The sequence below is a fragment of the Phyllostomus hastatus genome, unplaced genomic scaffold (genome assembly GCF_019186645.2).
Source record: "Phyllostomus hastatus isolate PE091 unplaced genomic scaffold, TTU_PhHast_1.1 phas_scaffold_12, whole genome shotgun sequence".
Lineage (NCBI taxonomy): Eukaryota > Metazoa > Chordata > Mammalia > Chiroptera > Phyllostomidae > Phyllostomus > Phyllostomus hastatus.
The window spans coordinates 1,785,256-1,800,678 of NW_025334007.1; the positions used below are offsets into that span (position 1 = coordinate 1,785,256).

General features: G+C 37.9%; 1 protein-coding gene across 2 annotated transcripts in view; it reads left to right on the forward strand.

Moving 5' to 3' along the window:
• Positions 1–15,423, forward strand: part of DMD (dystrophin) — a 1,939,942-nt gene that overhangs the window by 699,411 nt on the left and 1,225,108 nt on the right. For both annotated transcript variants that reach the window (XM_045855895.1, XM_045855896.1), the window contains exons 24-26: positions 2,112–2,225; positions 4,486–4,641; positions 8,612–8,782. In XM_045855895.1, coding sequence (XP_045711851.1) covers positions 2,112–2,225; positions 4,486–4,641; positions 8,612–8,782 — 441 coding nt within the window. The remainder of the gene's footprint in view (positions 1–2,111; positions 2,226–4,485; positions 4,642–8,611; positions 8,783–15,423) is intronic.

Here is a 15,423-nt window from a genome sequence, read left to right on the forward strand (position 1 = left end):
TTCTAACTCTTACATTTCTTCCTCCCCGGAGTAAGGACCCTAGAGATTATATTGTACCCAGCTAGGTAACCCAGGACAATCGCCCTATCTCAAAAATCTTTTTCTTTTAATCCTCACCCAAGGACGAGGTTACTGACTTTAGAGAGGTGAAGGGAGGAAGAGAGGCAGGGAAACATCAATGTAAAAGATATACTGATCAGTTATCTTCCATACTCACCCAACTGGGACCAAACCTGCAATCTAGGCATATACCCTGATGGGGAATCAAACCTGTGACCTTTCATTTTGCAGGACGGCCCCCAACCAGCAGAGCCAGGCCAGCCAGGGCACCATCTCAAAATCTTTAATTTTACCTTATTTGCAAAGTCTCTTTTTGCTATGTAAGGTAACATATTCACAGGTTCCAGTGATTAGAGCCCATACATCTTGGGAAATGTTATGACAATGGCCAGAAAAGAAATCCAACATAAACTGGGAGAGGGGGTTATGAAATGTTCTTGGGACATGGGTTATGTGGGTTACACCTTGAACAAGGAGAATTTGGTCAACTAATAAAGTGGGAGAAAATTGCTGATAAAATGGAGCAGTACGTTCAATGAACTGGCAGTGGTTCACTACTGGGGGGATGAAGACATGTTTGGAGAGTGACGCATATGTATATAACTGGGAAAATGGTCTGGGAGTAGATAGGGAATGCTTCCAAATGCCATGCTTTGGGATATGATGTGTAACCTAATGATGAAGGGATTCAAAGTAATATGAATAATAATATGGAACTGTGATTGATCTTTTAAAAGAGGGATGATCTGATAATACTTGTTTCTAAACCATCACTGTGATAAGAGGAAGGAGGAGGGGAGAACACTGACACCATCATGCAGAATGGATTAGAGTGTGTTTGACTGAGGCAGATACGAAAAAGACCCAGCACAGTAATCAGGCAGCTAATAACAAGATCTGAACTAGGACAGTGCTGACAGGGAAGGAACACAAAACCAGACTCAAGAGACCCCAGCAAGATGATGATGTAGAAATCTAAAGTGTTTGGATTCAGTCAGATGCTTTAAAATTCAACCCTGGTTGATGTGGCTCAGTGGACTGAGTACTGGCCTGTGAACCAAGAGGTCACCGGTTCGATTCCCAGTCAGGACACATGCCTGGGTTGCGGGCCAGGTCCTCAGTTGGGGGTGTATGAGAGGCAACCACACATTGATGTTTCTTCTCTTTCTCCCTCCCTTCTCCTCTGTCAAAATAAATAAATGAAATCTTGAATAAAATAAAATTTGAAAAAATTCATTATTATTAATCATATCGAAGATGTAGCTTTCTATAAAGCACATATTTTCAATTGAAATTTAATTAAGAAAGGAGAAAATAGCAAATCTGGACAGCATAGTTGAAATGTATAGAAATAAAGAAGTTTGGAAATCATATTTGAACAGTAGCCACAAAGAAAAAAGAAAAAGAAAAAAAGAAAAGCAGTGGGGAGGAAGGTAATATGTGAAAAAATAATGGGAGCCTGTGGCTTTTTATAAGTGATAGGAGAAGACATCTTTCCCGCTATCTTTACTTCAATCTGATAAGGGAAGATAAATTAAAAGCAGAAGTTTTCTCTTTCAAGATGGCAAAATTGTGGTCTGAAAGTTCCCAAGTGGAGGGACTACTTAAACTGTCAGCTGCAAAAAAACAATCTGTGGAAGTTCAGGTTTAGGGAGGCTATAAAGACACCATTACATTGAGTTTATTGTTCATAGTTTGTTTTATGTACTGTAAGGGCACGTTGTTAGTATTATCATGAGTTGTTTTGAAACTTAAATTTTCTCTAAGGGGGTTATGATTTAATGTACTCGAGAGGAACATCATAAAACCACATTTGGTAGTAATTTTTTTTTTATTTTTAACAATAGCAGACTTCATACCCCAGTGCTCATACAGTAGACCATAAAAATGCAGTCTTAGTAAAAATATTCTTTTCCTGAAGAGCCACTTAGAGACATCCTTCAAACATGGGAATTGTTCCCGGGCTCATGTTCAGACATATCACCGTGATGAATGATGTCAAGAAAAACTAGCACCCCAATAATAACCTTTAAATGGGTCTCTGATTCCAGAGTCACATACAAACCCTGAAGAAATGGATGGCTGAAGTTGATGTTTTCCTGAAAGAAGAATGGCCTGCCCTTGGGGATTCAGAAATTCTTAAAAAACAGCTGAAACAATGCAGGGTAAGATTTGTATATGACACCTTTCATATGAAGACGTTTATATGGAAAATATGTTTTGGTTACATCAGTGGTTCTCAGCCAGGGCAGATGTGCTCTTCCTTGGAGTCATTTGTCAATAGCTAGAGAGATTCTGTTTGTCACAACTTGGAGTGGGGTAGATGTTACTGGCATGAAGCTGGGGGAGGCAAGGGAATGCACACAACAGCCCCTCCCAACAATTACCCAGTCTAACATGACAGCAGTGCTGAGGTTGAGAAATTGGGTTAAATCAATGCGAATCAGAAAAACATGACCTTACTCACCCTTCATTTATAAGATTATTTTAATATAAAATTCAGTATAAAGGTAAATAATGGTATAAAGGTAAATAATCATCTGAGCCATTTTTTCTGTTTCATTACAGATTATTAGTCATACTATATTGCTTTTTCCATGTATATATAATGTCATACAATATAGATTTTTCTGTTCCATTGATCTATGTGTCTTTTTGATCCCAATACCATGCTGTTTTGATTATTATGGCTTTATGATATAGGCTGATATCAGAAAGTGTGATTGCTCCAACTTAGTTCTTCTTTCTCAAGATGGCTGTGGCTATTCAGGGTCTTTTGTGGTTCCATATAAATTTTTGGAATATTTGTCTTAGTTCTGTGAAATACATTATTGATATCTTGATAAGAATTATGTTGAACCTATAGATTGCTTTGGGTAGTATGAACATTTTAATAATGTTAATTCTTCCTCTCCATGAGCACTCCAGGTGCTTTGACTTGTTTGTATCTTCTTCAATTTGTTTCTTCAGTGTCTTATAATTTTTTAAGTACAGGTCTTTTATCTCTTTGGTTTAATTTATTCCTAGGTATCTTTTTTAAGCAATTGTAATGGGATTGTTTTCTTAAGTTTCCCTTTCTCATAGTTCATTATTGGTATATAAAAATGCATGTGATTTCAGGATATTTATTTTGCATCCTGCTACCTATTGAATTCATCTATCAGTTCTAGTTGATTTCTTGTTTTCTTTAGGGTTGTCCATATACAGTATCATGTCATCTACAAATGACAGTTTTACTTCTTCCTTTCCAATTTGGATGCCTGCTATTTTTTCTTCTCATCTGATGGATGTGGCTAGGACTTCCAGTACTATGGGGAACAAGATATGTGAAAATGGACACCACAGTCTTGTTCCTGATCTTAATTAAGGAAACTGCTTTTAGTTTTTGCCCATTGAGTGTGATGTTGTCTTGGATTTGTCATATACAGCCTTTATTGTGTTGAAGTATGTTCTCTTTATTCCCACTTTCCAGACAGTTTTTATCATAAAGTGGGCGATGGGTTTTAGCAAATGCTTTTTCTATATCTATTGATAGGATCATGTAGTTTTAATCCTTCATTTTTTAATATGGTTTATCACATTTATTGATTTGCAGATATTGTACCAACCTTTCATTCCTAGAATAAATTCCACCTTATCACGTTTTCAATGTATTGCTGGATCCAGTTTGCTAATATTTTGTTGACGATTTTAGCATCTATGTTCATCAGGGATATTGGCCTATAATTTTCTTTATCTGGTTTTGGGATTCAGATAATGCTGGCCTTGTGAAACAAGCTTGGGAGTTTTCCTTGTTCTTGAATTTTTAATGTCATTCATTATACCATTGTCATGCAGTGGGGAGAAAATAATGTAGCTCTTTAAATATTTTTCTTTGTAAATACAAGCTAGAAAAGAAACCCACTTGACACGTAACCTTCACACCCATCATGCTATACTAAATTGCTGCCATTCTTGTTTGAAAACTGAATTTTTTTTTCAAGAAACCATAATGTACAAAGCCCATGATTTTCACACCTTTTTCTAACACAAAATATTAAACTTATTTCCTTTTGTTTCTAATCTAAGTAGAATACAGATAATTCCCTACTTCATCACACAATAAAACCTGTGAACATTTTTTTGCAAGGCTTATATCTCAACCTTTTTTAACAAATATATAATCTTATTGTATTTTTTCATTACCATTTAGTCCCCTTATACCCCCTCCCCCCCGCAATCAGCACCCTGATGTCCATGTCCATGAGTCCTTTTTCCTTTTCGCTCATTCCCTCCTTGTATGTCTATTTACATTTATTTCAGATTTGAAAGGACAAAATTCATGTGCAATGTCATGATTTCTAATTACATGTTTTCTATCTGTGTTTCATTTCTAATATGTTGAGGTAATTTGTTCAGCTAGCTTACACTGAATTATTTCCTTAGCTTTTAGTTAATGACATTCAGACAATTCAGCCCAGTCTGAACAGTGTCAATGAAGGTGGGCAGAAGATAAAGAGTGAAGCGGAGCCAGAGTTTGCGTCCAGACTCGAGACAGAACTCAGAGAACTGAATTCGCAGTGGGAGCACATTTGCCGGCAGGTATGTCAGGGCTCTTCCACTGTGGATTGCCTTTATTTAATTACAGTTTCTTAATGTCTCCCTTTATCATTGCCCTTTGGAAAATAGTTTAAAGTATGGCTAAGCCAAACTAGTTGATGCTTTAAAGCATGGTTAATTCAAATTGGTCTTTGCATATAAACATGCAGGGTGCGGCAGAAGTAACAACTTCCTAAGTGTGGTTGGTAGGGTAATAATATGGGTGTGATAATTTATAGTTTTCATTTGAACATTTCACCTAAAATGTCACATGGTGTGCTTGAGTGTGATAGTGTTATGTTACAAAATGGCATGCTTATGATTTTGTAATACAGAGTTTGGCATAAAAAAGGGGCGTTGTTTATGTTGGACCCTGTATTTTCATAGTACGTATTTTAAATAGTATATATTCATCTTGTTGGGGTCCTAAAATGATCTTCTGGACTATCACTGTCATATTAGGCATTAATCTGATTGAATGTTTTCTCCAGTACATAACTTTGTAATAGTATTGTAATTAGATTTTTAAAAGATACTTTACATTTGTAACCTTGGTACAGAAATAAAATGAATGACTAATAATTTATAGTTCTGATTTTAAAGATTGACAAGTTTGACTTAAATTTTATTTCAGAAAATGACCTAAGATTGGGAAATAGTTAAGAATAGCTCAGTGGAAAAAAATACAATGTAACTGTCCACTCACATCTGAGTTCCTCATACTATTTGTACAGCAGAGTGTTTGATGGATAATTATTTCTATTTTGAGATTAAATTATAGAAAAATAAATCTTATATGCACAAATAGTGTATATCCAATAGTTCCTGTTCAAAAGATGAAATTTTGACCTAAAGCAGTGATTACTTTTTGACACACCAATACCTTTTTTGAAATTAATGAGAGGTTTCATTTTATGTGTATTAGAATTGGGTAGTCTTTCATTATTTTTAAATAACCTTTCCAAGTTGAAAAGAAATCATGCCAAAAGGCAAAAGCTAAATTTGAAAAAGAAAATAAGTTAGAAAAGTAAAAGTCAAGGCAAGTCACCCAGCTAATACTATCACTGATAAATGCTCAACAGTTCTATTAACTCAGAGATGAGATAGCCCTGGGTCAGCTAGCTTGCATTTCTTTTCCTGAAGTAAGTCAGTTTGAGAAGGGATGTTCAGCAAAAAAAAAAAAAATTACTTTGATAATAGATTATATCATTAATGTTTCCCTGGAAGACCAGTATGAAAGCTATTTGTTTGTTGAATGTTTTAATGGATTAATACAAAGAACAATCCAGTTTATTTAGAACATGGGAGAAAACAACAGCAAAAATATATACAGTCAACAATATTACTGAAATCTCAGGGGTTTTACATGTTAGAGAAGTGTACTGTTTAAAGCATCTCTATATTCTTAAAATGTCCTAGATCAAGACTTTGTTTCTGCAATAAAATATACCAAGAACATGCTATTCAAGACAAGTATTGTACAACACTAGCCTGTTGCATAACACAAATTCCACAGATCCCAGCCGCACTCTCCCGGAATACCTAGTTGCCAGTTGCTAAGAATATTTTCAATGCTCTGACTGCAAAAAAGAGCACAGTAATTATGTGAGGGCGATGGAAGCATTAGCCAACCCTACTGTCGTCATCATTTCACTATATGTGTGTATTAAATTCTCACGTTGTATACCTCAACCTTGCACAATGGTATATGGTCATTACGTGTTAGTAAAACCAGGGTGGAGTAGGGAGCAGGCAGTGCAAATGTTAGATTTACCAATTGTAGAACAGGAGATGTAAAGAACTTCCTATTTTTCTCTACAAGGCTGAGGCCATGTAATCTGCTGAAACTTTGGGGTACATTGGGCAACTCAAGGCTAAAATGTGAGCACCACAGATGTGAAAAAGGTGAGGGTGAAGTTGGCATTTTAACCCAAACCTTTTCATGGAAATCCTTCTAAAATATGAAACCGTGAAAACATCTTTCTCTCTCATCAGTCCTCGAGCTGTAGAACGTTACATTTGGAAAGGACCTTGGAAATCACCTGTTCCAACTATTAGTTTAGTTATGAAGCTGAAATAAAGCCAAATGAAGTGACGTGCCCAGGCTCACCTGACCCCAAGCTGATGCTCTTTCCAATACACTTGTGCTGTCCTCTCAGAATAATTTTCTGCCTTTCTTTCCTTAAAAAAAATCATACCTGATCCCTTTCTTCTGCTTTAGTTTTAGAGCATGCAATACTTGTTTTTAGCAAGTCTTTAGCTAAGTTACATTAGTCACTCTGGTATTATTGTCGCTTTGCTGACTGCCTCAAAAGATTATAGCAGAGCATCTAAGTAGAAATTTAACAGCATGTTTACTTAAGCTTATTATAGGTTTATTGGCTATGCAAAATAATCTGTATGCCTTAATTAGCATAATATGTATAAATAATGTTCTAGCTATGTCAGAGTGAAATATTTACATTTCAGTAGGTCAGGTACTATATTTACTAGGAGACTAACTTAAAATAGTTATGATTTAACTAAATTAAGCTTAAGATGATTGTAGAGTATAAGAAAATTAATACGATGATGGTTCTGCATGTATTAAGTGTATTAAGCATTTGGTAAAGTACCATCAAAACTTCATTATACTAAAACTATAAGTTACATATTAAGATTTTACAGTTATAGCTCTGTTACTTAAAAGATAGAAGTCTAATGCCAGAGAGAAGAATAACATCATTTTATGAGTTACTTTTTGAAGTTAAAAGATAAGCACCATCTATGATTGTTCTAATACTAAATTGAGAGTTTTCCCTCAGTGTGGTATTACAAGCCATTAGCATGCATGATTTTACTTTTACTGTAGAAGTTTTAAGTTCTGCTTTTCTTCTGGTTAATAAGTAAATGATTGTATTGTTAAATGTTAGTATTTTAGAAACACATAAAGCTTCACAAAGCATAAGTCTCCTATTGTCACAATACTGTTTTGCAACCTGCTTTTTAAACTTAAAATCCTATACTGAACAACTCTCACTTCGGTACAGATGTCCTGGCGTCACATGGTGTTAGTCCATTGCGTGTGTGTGTCTCACAATTAATGTAACTAATTCTCCAAGAAAGCACGTTTAGATTTCTTCCCAGTATGTTGTTGTCTTCAAAGCTGATTAGAACACTGTACATGCAACTTTGTGAGGTTTGTTTTGAAAGATTCATTCTTCGAAGTGAAAGAGTAGACTCAGATACATGGTTAAACATTTTATTACATTTGCCAATTTACTGTCTAAAAGGTTGTACTGTGTTGGATATTTCTCTCACCAGGTATGTGAACGTTTGCTTCCCCCCACCTCTGCCCAAACTGGACATTTTATCTAATTATTTTTATGCCACTCTCACATATGCAAATGCATTAATTCTTCTTCATTTGCAATTCTTCCACTGCAAATGATATGGAGCATCCTTTCACATACATATGTCCACATTTCTGTTTTACTTCTGCAAATTACATGCTTATGGCTTTTATCCATTCTCTTTTGTTTTTCTTTCTGATTTATGAGAGGTATAGGAATGTTAAGTTCCTGTGGTATTTAAAAGTGTAAAACAGTAGCAGAGAACACAAAGACATCACTTCTATGTGTACCGACGTATAATATTTACTTTTCCAACTGAAACGTATTATGAGAAATTTTGTTTTTCTGTATTCTCTATAGAAAAGCATTGCCAAACATAACAGCTAAATTATAGTCATAGGGGAATCTGTTGATTTTTATTAAGTATGCCAAGTAAATGGCTATGTCTTATTTTAAGACTTATATGAAATTAAGTGCATCCAATCACCATGAGTTATTTTCCTCATTCATGCAAGCTTCTTACTTCTCCATCTTTTCTATCTAAGCATTTTATTATTTCCAGACAGCTCAGTAAGAATATAAGGCTAATGTTTTACGACTTTGAATATTCACATTTTATTTGTTGCTTTGTTTTCTGAAAGGTCTATGCCCGAAAGGAAGCCATAAAGGGAGGCTTGGATAAAACTCTCAGCCTTCAGAAAGATCTGTCAGAGATGCATGAATGGATGACGCAAGCTGAAGAAGAATACCTAGAGAGAGATTTTGAATATAAAACCCCTGATGAGTTACAGAGAGCTGTGGACGAGATGAAGGTAAACTAAATCACATAAAACAGAGCAAAGAACAAAACAGAGAAGGATGCAACATTGCTTGAAATTGTGATTCTGCATACCTTGCTCTTTTCGTGGTTTAGTAGTAGAAGGTTGATGTTTAATTAATTTTGTTTCAGGTGTGATATAGACTATGTAGAATTCTTAAACTTTTTACTAACTTTAATAAATTTGGGTCAAAATACAAATATTGATGGTCACAGTTTAGAACATCTTCCCCCTTGAAATTATATAGCATTGAGAGATTGGGATCAGCTAATCACACTAGCTGTTTGTAGAGGATGCAAAATCCAATTGGGAATATGTGTTAAGTATCATTGACATGACATTTGAAAATGCAGTCAACAGGCTATGTTAATTTGGTGGGTTAAAGGGGTTTCTTAGGACTTGAAAGTACTAAATATTTAACAGATGGTCTTTCATATGGAGAAAAAAGGACTGAGTTTACATGTACTTTTCTTGAAACAAGGGGGTAACAAAATATTAACATTGATTTAGGGCCAAGCAAACTGACATGTAACAGAGAACTGAATCTAAACAATGGCATTTCAGTATAGCCTCGGGCAAATCAGTAGTCAGTGTAATCCTTTATTTTATCATGCTTAAATCATCTCATTTCCTGACTTGCGAGTATGGGCTGAGGATTGAAATGTACATGTAAGTAAATCACCTAGCTCTGAGTGGGCACTCAGTAATTTGTGGCTATAATGACAGTTATTATCTTTACGTACTAGCAGTGACACACAATCTAACCACCTTAGCCTGTGTGACGTATCGAGAGATATTTGTTTGCCTTGAGGCCTCATGACAGAGTAAATTTATTTTTGTACCAGACACTTTCAAACCTGTTTTGGCTCCTTGACAACTGTGTGACTTTGGGTGAGTTACATAAACCCAGTTTGTGAGCTGGGTGTCAAAAGTACTGTTTTTCAGAATTTTTAGAAGGGAAAAACAAGGAGGTCCTAATCCAGTGCCTGGCACAAAAAAGATGCCAGAACTACATTATTATTATTACCTTTATTATTATCATTGATACTGCATAGTAAGAAATTAATTGTATATACTTTATTATTGAACTTATATGATGATTCAGTGGATACTTACAATCAATAACAGGAAGTCCTCATGTGAAATCTCAGATGCGTACATATCAAATGTATCATGGGTTTAGCCACCTGTAGAAAGTAAAATGAAAATGTGAGTAAAAGTATGTTTGGATAAGCAGTGACAGTTTCTAGAGAATTAAAAACTGTACAGTCATTCTCATTGAATAATACCATGGACCAGTTATTCATTCATCAACAAATATGTACGGCATCCTTAGTCTGTGCTACATATCCTTCTAGACGCTGAATCTAATGGTGAGTAAGATGAAGAGCTACCTCGAAAATTGGAATTTACATTCCAAGGGGGAGGCAACAAATGGAGAAATAAGTAACCCTAGTTGAGATCATGAGAGTTGGCCTCAAAAAATAAACTGGGATCAAGAAATAAATAGAGTTCGGGTGGGAGTCAGGGGTGGTGGGATGCCATTTTAGAAAGTGGTGACTGACTGGCAGGGCCTTTGCGAAGAAGTATATTTAATCTGAGATAGGAATCCTAGGAAAAGGCCGACCTTAAAATGATCTTGTGGAAGCACATTCGCACTGGAGGGAAGAGCTCCTGCAACAATCCCGGGGCTAACTGGGCAGAGAAAGGGGCCTACCACCCTGAAGAGGGTCAGCAGGATAACTCAGCCGGGATCATTGACCAGTGATGTTTTTGATGGAGTGCATGTGTATCTGTTAACACAGGAGTTCTGTAGGATATTGAGAAGTTTTCATTCCAACTAAAATGGAAAAGCGTAGGAAGATTTCAAACAAGAGGACTGTATTTTAAATTTGTGGAGAAGTCACCATTAGGAAGATTATATCTTTATAGGATTTGAGTGCTAGAATGTACATCGGAAGCAAAATAGTCCACACTTTTCTCTGATGATGAGAAAATAGCAGTCGCCAGATGGGTTGAATAATTTAGTGATATTAATAGGTTTTATCTATGATAGAAAAAAAGGGTTGAATATATTATATATCAGCTCAGTCAGTGCACCCTAGCCCAAGCTATGCTATGCTATGCTATTCTTATTCTATTCTATTCTATTCTATTCTATTCTATTCTATTCTATTCCATTCCATTCCATTCCATTCCATGCCATTCCATGCCATTCCATCCCATTCCATCCCATTCCATCCCCTTCCATCCCCTTCTCTTCCCTTCCTTTCCATCCCATCCCATCCCATCCCATCCCATCCCATCCCATCCCATCCCATTCCATTCTTTTCTATTCTACCCTATCCTATTCCACCCCATTCCACTCCACACTATCCTATCCTATGCTGTGCTGTGCTGTGCTATGCTATGCTATCCTATCCTATCCTATCCTATCCTATCCTATCCTATCCTATCCTATCTTATCCTATGAATCATGTGCCACCCCTGTTGCCTTTCCTTTCACATCTCAATCCCTTCCTGGCTCTTCTCACCATCTCTTCTAATACCATACAGCCACTGCCTCGGATTCCTCAGTGAATACTCAGCAGTCAGCTTGTATTCAGCTGCCTTGTTCCTCCTGGTCCCTTCCTTTGGCTCCGGCCTGCTCTGGCCCTCTTCCCTCTCCCCTTGCACAGTTGGCCTGTCTGGCTAACCACCCAGTCAGAGCCCTTTTCCAGTGCTGGAGAGCAGACTGTCCCAATTTTCAATTTTTGGAAGCAGTCTTTGAAATGAGTGGCCCTACCAATTAGTCTCCATTGATTTGCAGGTTTCGGTAACTGATCTAGTTACCGAAAAGCTGGTAACCAGCCACAAAGCTGGTGCATTGGGGGTAATATTGAAAAGCAGAAAAGCTCAGGCAGCCTGTGGCAACAGCAGCAGAGGGAGTTGGCAGGGAGATCCCTTTTCTTGTCTTTTCTGTCTGCCAGTCAAGGTAATGATGTCTTTCAGGTCTGTTTCACTATCCAGAGGGTGGTGATAGTCCCTTGTCCAGGCCTCCCCCTGTACTCATATTGAGAGCAAATTTATCTTTATTGTCGGAGGAGACTGGCAGACCTACTTCAGTATCTCTCCCCGGTTTACTCGGAGAAAAAAGTAGACATCTCCTTCTGTTTCTTTTCTTTGCTCTCCTGTGTTCCACTTGAAAATGGTAATGCTGTTTTGATCACTTCTTTTTCCCCCGGAAACAAAACTTTGCAGTTAACATAGAAAAGCCTACAGGGGTGTTTGAGAGGAAATGTCTTACTTCAAAAAATTTTTGGACATCTGTAATGACTACATGCTGAAACTTTATATTAGACCCTTTGAAGGAAAACTCCGGAATTTCAGTTTTCACTGTTTTCTTCTTTTGCTTATCACCACTAACACATATGCATTTGCCCTTCTCAGTTTTGGGTAACAGTCTAGAGTACTGACGGTCGGTCACAGCTGAGTGAGCATCAGAATCACGGGGAGAGCCTGGTAAAACACAGACTTCCGGGCCCCACCCCAGGATTTCCAATTCAGTGAGTCTGGGAATGAGATTTTTCATTTCTAAACATTTTCCAGGTCATGCCAAAGAAAAGTTTCAAAAAGTTGCCAAGAAACCATGCTTCAAGAACCACTGATGTGACACACGGACAGTGAAAAGTGTCTGAGCATATTATGATTAGAGTCATGGATACAAAGGGGGCAAAGCCACACCATTTGTGAGGAGGATTCTGTCTGAACTACACCAGTCATTTACCGCATTTTCAGACGATAAGACACACCCAGGTTTTAGAGGAGGAAAATAGGAAAAAAAATTGTGGTAAAATATTTAATAACATAAATAACGTAATATTTCACCAATGTAAATGTAAACAGAACTCAACAGCAGCATTAACAACCATCATTCCTCCCAAATTTGGGGGAGGGGGTGCATCTTATAGTCTGAAAAATACGGTAGTTGTTTACCTTTCCCAATCGTGGGGAAATCCCTCATGATCTCCTTTTTTTATTATAATGTTTTAGAAGTTATAGTTTATATTAAATATTATTTTATTAGTTTCAGGATCTCCTTTTCTTTTATCAACTCTGAAATTTTCCCAACTACCAAGCATGTTTTTTTTTTAAGATTTTATTTAATTTTAGAGAGAGGGGAAGGGAGGGAGAAAGAGAGAGGGAAACATCAATGTGTAGTTACCTTTTGTGCACCCCCTACTGGAGACCTGGCCCACAACCCAGGTCTGGGAAGCGACCTGGCGATCCCTTGATTTGCAGGGTGGCACTCAGTCCACTGAGCCCCACCAGCCAGGGCCTAAGCCTATTTTGTTTTTGTTTTTTAATGTTTATTGTAACACTGTTTATTAAAGTTTTTTTTTTATTATTTTTAGAAAGAGGGGAAGGGAGGAAGAAAGAGAAGGAGAGAAACATCAATGTTTGGTTGCCTCTCTAGCATCCCATAGTGGGGACCTGGCCCGTAACCCAGGCATGTGCCCTGACTGGGAATCGAACCAGTGACCTTTTGGTTTGCAGGCCAGCACTAAATCCACTGAGACACACCAGCCAGGGCCTAAGCCTGTTTTTCTAAAGAATTTATGAAAGCCTAAAAAAACAAGGAAAGAAGTGTTTCTAATTCTTCATTTTTGACAGTTACATAGCTTGTTTGTAACTTGTATCAAATGTAATTTCATTTATTGGGATCCACTACAGTGTGCGCCTTCTTCATCTCATGGAGAATTTGAGATGACTTTAATAGAAACTGTGAGGAAGAAAAGATAAAATTCCCAGATTGATTTACGTAAACTCTTTGAGCCAGTGTTTTCTGTTGGATAACATGAAAATAACAAAACACCTCCCACGAGCTTTTGTTCATGACCCAGCGAGGAAGCACATGCAGCGTGTCTGACGTAGCACAGGGCAGAGCGCACTATGCGATTAATGGTTGTCAAAGTTGTTTGTAATGCTGAAATTACTAGAGCCAAATGTGGTTCGTGTAGAAACAAATCCCAAGCTCAGTGATGGCAAAAAAACAGATTGACTCACAATTTTTAATTAAAAATTTCAATCCATTAAATTAAAATCCACGAAGGCAATCATTTAAATGCCAAAACAACTCATATTTGCTATCATATTGTGCACTTTTGTGGCATGATGGCATGAAGTCCAAAGGCATAGGCTGATTGCATTACAATATATGGAGGCGTTTTATAGCTGACTTTGCTGTTTGCTGCTCACATCCCCTTCTCCTCACTACTTCGCTGCATATAGGCCCAGCTCCTGCCTGTTAGAACCTGCCTTCCTTTTCTCTCTCTCTTTTTAAATTATTGTTCAAGTACAGTTGTCTCCATTTCCCTCCCACCACTCCCCCTGCAGCCATCCACACCTCCCACCCTGGATCCTACCCCACTTTGACTTTGTGCATGTGTCTTTCATACGTGATCCTGAAGATGCTTCCCCCTTTTCCCCACGTTATCCCCTCCTACCTCCCCTGTGGTTACTGTCAGCTTGTTCTTTATTTCCCTGCCTTTGGTTCTTTTCTGCTTGCCTGTTTGTTTTGTTGATGAGGTTCCACTTATAGGTGAGATCATATGGTATTTGTCTTTCACTGCCTGGCTTATCTCACTTAGCATAATGCTCTCCAGTTCCATCCATGCTGTTGCAAAGGGTAGGAGCTCCTTCTTTCTTTCTGCTGCATAGTATTCCATTGTGTAAATGCACCACAGTTTTTTGATCCACTCATTTACTGATGGGCACTTAGGTTACTTCTAGCACTTGGCAATTGTAAATTGTGCTGCTATAAACATTGGGGTGCATGGGTTCTTTTGAACTGGTGTTTCAGGATTCTTAGGCTATAATCCCAGAACCTGCCTTTCTTTACCTGTCAGCTCTTCGTGGCCTCTGAATCCCACCTTTGCCACCTGTGTGCCCCGCTTCACGTACCAGGAGATTAATATTCCCCCGGCAGCCTTCAGCTGGTGATGGGAGATGGTATCTAAATACACCAGACTCCTCACCCCTGAGTGGGATATAACCCTGAGACCTGTGTTTCCCACAGCTTCCCAGCAGGATCAAACTCTACTCATCAACAGTAATTGGTGGTTACAATAAGTGTACCCTATAATCTGTCTGCCCTTTCCTGCCTCCATTCCCCTACCAGTATTTCCTTCACATCATACATAAGCTACTTATGCTTAAAAGCTCATCTCGGTGGGGGGAGGGGAGGAGGTTGACCTGTGGAGTAACCCAAATGAGAGGTTCCTTGTGTGTGTTTGTATTTCTAACATGTGCACCCTGGAAGTTAAGGAGCGTGAACGCCCTCTCTCCAATCAGAGAGCAATGGTGATACCTCTGTGGGTGAACAAGATGGGTTGATTACTTTCTGTCACAAGGGAGTGTGCATGCCATCGGAACCTGTGCACACAACACAGGGTTGTGTGAGTAAGAGCCTGTCAGAGAGAACCTGTTGTAGGGTTTGAATCGGTGGTACATGATTTGAGGGAGGGTTTAAGGCCTTCGCTTTGGATCTCACGTTGTCAGTGAATGGGAATAACTCTATGATTGCGTATCTTCATAGCTTTTCCTTGTGGGGAGGGAAAGCTAGAGGGAGGCTGAATGTGGAGTTGATAAAAATG